General features: G+C 39.8%; 1 protein-coding gene across 4 annotated transcripts in view; it reads left to right on the top strand.

Moving 5' to 3' along the window:
- STK39 (serine/threonine kinase 39) overlaps positions 1 to 8,360 on the top strand; it is a 327,698-nt gene that overhangs the window by 192,995 nt on the left and 126,343 nt on the right. For 3 of the 4 annotated variants that reach the window (XM_024122275.3, XM_024122274.3, XM_055088328.1), the window contains exons 13-14: positions 1,249 to 1,311; positions 3,065 to 3,132. In XM_024122275.3, coding sequence (XP_023978043.1) covers positions 1,249 to 1,311; positions 3,065 to 3,132 — 131 coding nt within the window. The remainder of the gene's footprint in view (positions 1 to 1,248; positions 1,312 to 3,064; positions 3,133 to 8,360) is intronic. The other variant, XM_055088331.1, reaches the window with a different exon arrangement.

Genomic DNA, 8,360 nt, shown 5'->3' with positions numbered 1-8,360 from the left:
TAACACAACATTGTAAATCAACTATACTTCAATAAAAACTAAAAAGAAAAAAATTTAAGTTTAAAAAAAAAAAAAAAGGTGTGGAATCAGTCTGAAAAATTCTTTACCAGAGATCATTTGGGGTAGGCCAAGGCCCTCTGGCTGGTTAATGAACACAGGTTGTTGGTTCTTCTAACATAGTCATTTTCCCCCAACGTTTTAATATGAAAATCTTTTTAATGTTGCAAAATATTGCAACATTAAAAACATTTTATAGTGAACATCCACCCAGCAATCACCAGTATTCTGCCATTACTATACTTGCTTCATCTCACGCACAGCCACCTATTCATCTATTGGTCTATCTTCATTTTTGGATGCAATTCAAAGGAAACTGCAGACGTGGGTATACTTCCCCTTATTTCTTCATTACTAACAGTTATTTTCACGGAAGCAGAGAGAGTAAGAATTTTACGCTCTTAAACTTTAGAAAACTCTTGCCACAAAGAGTTTCTGATGACTTCTGATAATTTTAGAATCGATAGTAAGTTTAGGGAATAATATATATTTTTCATACTTTGTCAATATTGTTTCTCTTTTAGTTTGCCTTTCAAGTTTTGTTCTAGGGCAGAGTTCACAAAAGTAGGGCTTGAGGCAGAAATATTTTGGGTATCACATTAGGATCAGGTTTCCAGCTTGGAGAGAAAAATATAACCATTACTACTCTAGCTTTTCTTTTGGGGAAAATGTGTTTTAAAAATCCAGCTACCCTTATATATTTTTGAAATCCAGTGCTGTGAATAAATTGTTCAAAGTAATGATTAAAGGGGCAGGTTGTGCTAATCCTAACATCCTTTCATTAGGGGGCCCTTAACTTGAGATGAAGTTGTGTGACAAGAAAAAAATGGTCGTTGGGCATCTTTCTGTTATCAGGTTTAAAATATCAAATAGTCCCTGCCTTTTCACTTTAGCTTGGTGGTTCTCTAAAAGCCTAAGGATCACCTGGGGCACTTACTAAAGTTACGGATTCTCTTCTGTCTCCATGAAATTCTGAATCATAGGCTGGGTGGTGTCCCGGAATCTTTAACGTGTGTCGTAGGTGATCCCAATGCAAGTAGTCAAAGGACCACACTCTGGGAAATGGTGCTTTAAAATTACTTAAATTATTTAAGATTTTTGTCTCTGATAACTGAGACTTACTGTAACCACACTGACCTTAACGTCTTTTTTTGGTGTTCTTACGTGCTGTAACGGTGGCTCTGTTAACAGATCGCGGTGAACGCCAGCAGCATACCCAAGCAGATACAGTCCCTGTCTGTGCAGGACTCTCAGGTACATTTCTCTGCCTGTCATTTACGTTGTAGACAGATTTTCTTTTTTCTTTTAACGAAACCTGACATTTTCGAAAGATAGACAATATCAGGGTGGTGCTTCCAAAGCAGGGGCTTGTAAACACCCTTTTTTAATAAGTATGGAGAAAAGAGGACTGTCACTATTGACTGTGATTTTCAGGGCCTCCAACCTTTAAATGATAGGTTCAAGAGCAAGAACTGATTACCAGACTGCTTCTGAAATTGCTGGTACTGTGTGAAATGAGAAAAGGAAAGAAAATGACTCACCATTCTGCTAGATTCCAGCCACAAAACATTATAGTTAATTGATACTTTTCATTTTTGCTCCTGGTTGGATTTCTAAACTGTTTTTATAATTCTTTTATCACTGAATTTTATGGGCCAATTTATCTCTACAACTCGCCTTGTAAAAATAATAGCCCAGTGACTGTGAAATGAATTCATCTTCAAAGTTATATGACAGAACACGTGTGCCACGAGTTGTGTCAGGTGCTGATGAAGGATGCTGAGCTATCCAGGGCAGGGACTGTGGACATAGAACCAGAGTGCAGGCCCCTGTTCTGGTTTTGCTGTGTAATTAATAGGCAAGCCCTTCAGTTCTCAAAGTGGTTATACTTTCAAGTATCACCAGCCGGAGGATCACGTCTTCCCTCCAAAGCTGTATATTCCATTTAAGTTTATTTCTATTCTACCTGATCTGTGTTTTATGAAACAGCTGTATGCAGAGGAGATAGAGTGATGGGATTTCATGATTGCTGGTTAGACATCTAGTCCTTGACCCTTATCTTTTATACCTGAGGAAGCAAAGATTTGCAGTGGTGAAGTGGCTCGGCCAAGGCTGCACAACTACTTAGAGGCAGAGCCTTTACATTGTATTGGGCAACTCAGTAAAACACCTTGGAGTAAACTATAGGGATTGGTTGAATGATAAAAGGAAAGGTAGGAATAACAACAGGTCAGAAGGCAAAGAGTAAAGGAAACAGGAAAAGGGATAAGGATACCTACTAGTAAATAACATGGTATAGTTTCACTCATTTTCATATACATTATTTTGTTCTCCCAGGAAACTTTTGAGGGGCAGGTATTATCCCCGTTTTGTAAATGAGAAAACAAGTCCGGAGAATGACTTGCCCACAGCCGCATAGCTGGTCAGCGGCAGAGCCAAGTCTTGACCTAAAATCCGTTATTTTTCTACTCCAAAAGGAATGTCTCATGTCCAGGAATTGGTAGGAGTAGGGAGAGGCTGTGTAGCAGAGGCAGTCATGACTGATGATCTGTGTTCAAGGAAATAGACTCTAGGGGAGAAAGGCGAGAAAAATAAACTGTGGCCTCACCTACTAGGTTCCTCCATCCTCTGCATCATGAGGTTTAAAGTGCCCAAGCTTTGTGCCTCACCAAGGCCCAGTCGGTACAGTCCACGGCTCGGGTTGCAAGGTGCCCCTCTAGATGGCTGAGCTTTCCTTTGGACTTAACTGCTGCTTATACCAGTTGTTCCTAGGGCCTGTCCTCCTACTGAGGCTTTCTATATGAAACATTTGAATCCACAGTTGTGATGGGAAGTAGACACCATTCTAGTGTTCACACAGAGGTCTTACGTGGACAAATAAGACCTGCATGTGTAAAGACCTAGATTTGAAATTTCCAGGAAGAAAGGGCTCTATGAGTCAAGGGCTATCATGGTTTTATGCATTTATTTCCCGAGTTTATAACAGTTTGCTCTTTTGTTTTTAAAGGGCTTACTCAATGCCAGTGAAGACTACAGAGAAGCTTCTTGTGCCGTGAACCTAGTTTTAAGATTAAGGTAAATAATATTGTTTATCTTGCATCACTTTTCCTACATATAGTACAATATTCTGATCTCCTTCCTTAGCTTTTCATAATATTAGCATAAAATAAAATTGTTACCTTGTTTGAGCTCCCCAGATAGCCTGTGGGTGCTGTATTCCCAGGACTAATTGCTCTCTTCTAGTTGCTTCCTCAGGAAGAATAAGAAAGAAAAGCACCATGTGAGTGTATCTGCAGGCTCAGTGTACCCTTCATTAAGTTTTTTTTTTTCCTTGCCTTTTCTTCCTTGGGTTTTTCTTTCTCTTTTTTTTTTTCTTTTCTTTTTTTACAATGTTAGATCACAGTAAGAGATTTTTAATGAGTTTCTTTCTCACTTCAGCAGTCAGTCTCTGACAGAAATAAACCATGCTTTTATGACAAGTTGCCTGTTCAGAACATTCTTCAGTGACAGGTTTGATCAGCCACTGTGGAGAAATGATAGATATATTATGAAAGAACCCTCAGTCTTCCAGCAAATGGATACAAATATGGTGCCTGACAGTCTAGTCTTTGTATCTAGTGAATGAAAGCTTTCTATTTCGAGGATTTTTAAAAATAAGGTCAATTTAATGTATATTCTTCGTTAAGAATTTGGAATCTCAAGACAAAAGAAATTTGCTTGAACTTAATTGTAGATAGTTGAACTTACCAGATCAATCACCGTCACATTTAAAAAAAAAATTTTTTTATTGGAATAGTTGCTTTACAATGTTGTGTTAGTTTCTACTGTACAGCAAAGTGAATCAGCTATACGTATACATATATCCCCTCTTGTTTGCATTTCCTTCCCATTTAGGTCACCACAGAGCACTGAGTAGAGTTCCCTGTCACATTTTTGAAGGCATTTAGAAATATGTTCTCCTTTGACAATTAAACAAATAGAACACATGGCTAATGGGCCTTTTTCAGAGCCATGGCTATAAAAGGTGGATTCATTTTCAAGGTTAGTTTCCAGCCCTCTGAATTATCATAATCTGTCAGGGTAGATTATCTTCGCCATAATCACCCCTTCCTTCTGATGGTCATTCACAATCTGCAGTGCATTTTCCCATACTTACCATGGGAACCTCACAGCGACCCTTGGTGCACTTTAATTCAGAGTTGATTTCCAAGTCAAGATGTGAAATTATTACAAGACTATTTTCCTTATATTTGAGAGTAACCTTGCTTGTGATTCACAGTTAGTGTATTTAGCAGTCTCCAGAGTATGAAATAGCCCTTATCCTTTTCGTTTGACTTTGGAAACAGGTACTCCTTTTATTTTTCACTTGTTCATTTGTTCACTTATAAATATTCACCGATATTTCTGAGAAAGCAGTTCTGTGCCGGGCTCAGTGTTTGTCTTTGAGACGCAAGGGTGAGGGAGACTACGGAGATTACAGGCTAGCCCGCTGAGCATGCAGTGTTGGAAGTCACCTTTAGAGCCCAGTCATCCAACCTCCTACTTGACATACGCAGGAGTCTTTTCTTCAGTGCCCCTGCTGGGTGTTTACCCAGCCCCCGTGCATACTTCAGTTCACTCTTTCTCCGTGATCACCTCTGTGATACTGAAAAGCTTTAATTGCTATGTCCTCTTGAAGATTTAGCTGACCTTCCTATTCTGGGGTCAAATTCTGACCCTTAGAGCACATATCAGGTTCTCTGGATAAGTCTTCTGAAGAGTGTTAAAATGCATACTTTGAGCCTTATTTCCAAATATCATTTTGCTCTAGGTACTGGGACAATATAAAACAGTTGCATTCTCTCATTTTTCTGAGAGCCATTTGTTGTTTGCCAGGCTTGCTCTTCTCCTTTCCTAGGCAAAACAGCAAAAGTAACTTTAGCCTTGCTTCTCACGATATAGTTCTATACCCGTCTCCCAGTCATCCTTGTTTACTCCTGTTGACTTTTAGTCTGTATCTGCTTTTGTTACCCTTTTTCTCATGGGCTTAGGTGGTGGTTTTCCTGAGTTCATGGCTTGGGTCACTAGTCTTAAAAGATTCTCCATGAAGAAAGAGTTCCATGTTCAAATAAGTTAAGAAACAACGGGTAGTATCCATCTATTACACATACACACACACACACACACACACACACACACCTTTTTTTGGAAATCACAAGAAACATTAACATTAAGGGTTCTAAGAAGTTCTGCAGGAGAGGAATTTGTCACACACACACACACACACACACACACACACACCTTTTTTTGGAAATCACAAGAAACATTAACATTAAGGGTTCTAAGAAGTTCTGCAGGAGAGGAATTTGTTTAACTTTCTTTACTCTAAGACCTCTTCAACTTCAGAACTCTTTTCATGGTATTATTTTCCAGTTTAACCTTGTCCCTTTTAAATGGAGCACCCATATTTAAATGTAGGACTCCAGATGTGATCTGAGCAGGCTAGAATACAGTAGTTAGATCATGTGATTTTTTGCAGTTCACACTCTATTTCCCCTAAATAGAGAAATTTATAAATTTCTCCTAAATCAGTCCAAGTTTTCATTGCCTTTTGAAATACCTGTGTACTTTGGTGATGAATTTAGCATGACCCAACAGTCAAACAAAAACCTCTGATTGTGTTTTTTCCATTTGAAGGGCTACCGAGGCTGACTCTGAACTGCAACTTATGTTTTAAAACTCTGTGTACATCTTAGCATTTGTCACTATAAGAATGGACCTGGTGGTTTTGACTCATTGCTCGCCCACCGTACATTTCACTCCTGACTGTCAATGTGTCCTATTAGTTACAACGTTTGTATATACGTCCCTTGTCAATTTGATGACCCTATCTTTTGCACCTTTATCCAGAACATTGATTATCGTGTTCAACAGTTTAAGTAGGACAGAGCCGTCTGGCATCTGTTAGAAACTGCTCACTTTCTGAATGGCTTTCAATAATTAGCTAGTACTTTTTGGTATAGTTGCTCAATCAAAAACAAATCCTATTGACCCTACTGCCTTTTAGTCAACATTTAACTAACTATTCAAAAGGCTATCATAACAAGAACCATTAAAAATATTTCTGAAATTAAGACATATCAATGATATTTTCAAAAAAATGGAAGTAAATTTTAGTATAACTTATTATTAGCAAACATGTTTATGCCTAATTGCTTATATGCACCTTTTTTGTTGTTGTTAAATGTTTACAAGTTATTTGTTTAAATTCGTGTTTTTTTACATTTGAGAACTCACGAATCTCTCAGAATATGTTGTTGGACCCCTTTAAGGGCAATCCTTGTACAGTTGTGAACAGTGCAGGGGTTAGGAGCACTGACCCCCAGCGAAGTTGAAAATCTGCTTATAACTTTACAGCTGGCCCTCTGTATACACAGTTCCACATCTACAGATTTAACAAGCCGTGGGCTGTGTAGTCCTGTGGTAGGTATGTATTGAAAAAAAAGAATCCGCATATAAGTGGCCCTGCACAGTTCAAATCCCTGTTGTTTGCAGGTCAACTGTACTTTAATTTGAGAAAGAGCCTTTGAAAGTTAACAGTTAAAAGCTGTTAAGTTTTGGGGATCACTCTCTGCTGATGTAAACGTAAACAGCAGCTACTGTCATTCATCCTATAGATGGCACTGTTCTAGGCCCTGTGACGCAATAAGGGAAAAAACAAAAGTCAAATTTCCTGCCCTCCAGGAGCTTACATTCTAGAGGTAGGGAGAGGAGCAATTTAAATACGAGCATTACTGATATGATATATCAAGTTCTCTGAAGGAAAAGCTGCATCAAGTGGCTAGAAAGTCTGAGGGTGCTGTTCTGTATTAAGGAAGGCATGTTAGTTTTCTATTGCTACGTAACAAGTTACCACAAATTTCGTGGCTTAAAGCAACATCCATTTATTATCTCATAGCTTCTGTAGGTCAGAAGTCTGGACACGGCCTACTTGGGTCCTCTGCTGTGGCTCACCAGGCTGCAGTTAAGACCTGCTCACCTGGAGCTTGAGGTCTTCTTTCAAGCTCATTTGGGCGTGGCCAGAATTCAGTTCCTTGCACGTGTGGACTGAGATCCTCGGCTCCTACAGGCCACCCCACTCCAGACAGTTCACAGCCTGACTTTGCTTTTTTCAGGGGCAGTTGGAGAACCTTTCCCCTGCCCTCCAAGGGCTCAGTCCCTCTGTTAAAAGTTTTTCACCTAATTAGGCCAGTCTCATCTAGAATAATCTCCCTTTTGATTAAGTCGAAATCAACTGATTTGGAACTTGAATTACATCTGCAAAAATCCCTGCACCTTTGTCATAAAACATAACTTAATCACAGGAGTGACAGCCCATCATATTTAAAGGTCCGGGTCACACTCAGGGCAGAGGATTACGGAGGGCATGTACACCAGGGGACAGGAAGGTTGGAGGCCATCATAGAATTCTACATACCATAAAAGGGCTCTCTAAATAAAGGGCTAGTTGAGCAGACCCCTGACAGAAGTGAGGAACCAAGCCATGAGGTTGCTTGGAGGAAGAAAGATCTAGGCAGAGCAAACAGTGATCGCAAATATTCTGAGCAGGAAGGATGTTCTAAGTAGTTATAGAAACCCCCAGGGAACCAGTGTGGCCAGAGTGGTGGTGGGGGGTGAGGTCTGAAGGTTAGCAGGGGCTGAATCATGTAGGGACATATAGCCTGTGGTGAAGACTTTGGATTTCACTGTTTGTGGATGGGAAACCGTGGTGGAAGGTTTGTGAGCAGAAGAGTTACACCATCTGAGTTAAATTTTAAAATAAGTACTGTGATTGCTTTCTGGAGACTAGACCATATAGAGACCATTCAGGGTGGAAGCGGAGGGCCCATTGGCTGGCTATTGCCCTGGCGCAAAAAATGATGATGTGACCTGGACCAGGGTGGGAAGTAATGGAGGTGGCGAGCGATTATCAAATTCTGGATGGAGGAGAGAGGACTTAAAAGGTTTGGGCCTGAAAATACAGATGAATGGAGTTGCTGTCTTCTGAGATGAGGAGGGGAGTTGGAGTTGCAGGTTTGGGCAGAATCAAGAATTCAGTTTTGGACAAGTTCAGTTTAAGTTGTCTAGTGGAAATCTATTTCATGATGTCAAGTAGGCATTCAGGTACACGAGCCTAGATTTCAAAGGAGATATATGTCTGGGCTAGAGAGATAAATTTGAGAACTGGTGCATACGGTTTTTCTTTTTTTTTTTTTCTTTTTCTTTCTTTTTTTTTTTTTTTTTTTTTTTTTTCTGTACGTGGGCCTCTCACTGCTGGGGCCTCC

The sequence above is a fragment of the Physeter macrocephalus genome, chromosome 2 (assembly GCF_002837175.3).
Source record: "Physeter macrocephalus isolate SW-GA chromosome 2, ASM283717v5, whole genome shotgun sequence".
NCBI classification, from domain to species: Eukaryota; Metazoa; Chordata; class Mammalia; order Artiodactyla; family Physeteridae; genus Physeter; species Physeter macrocephalus.
This window is presented reverse-complemented; position numbering and strand designations above follow the sequence as displayed.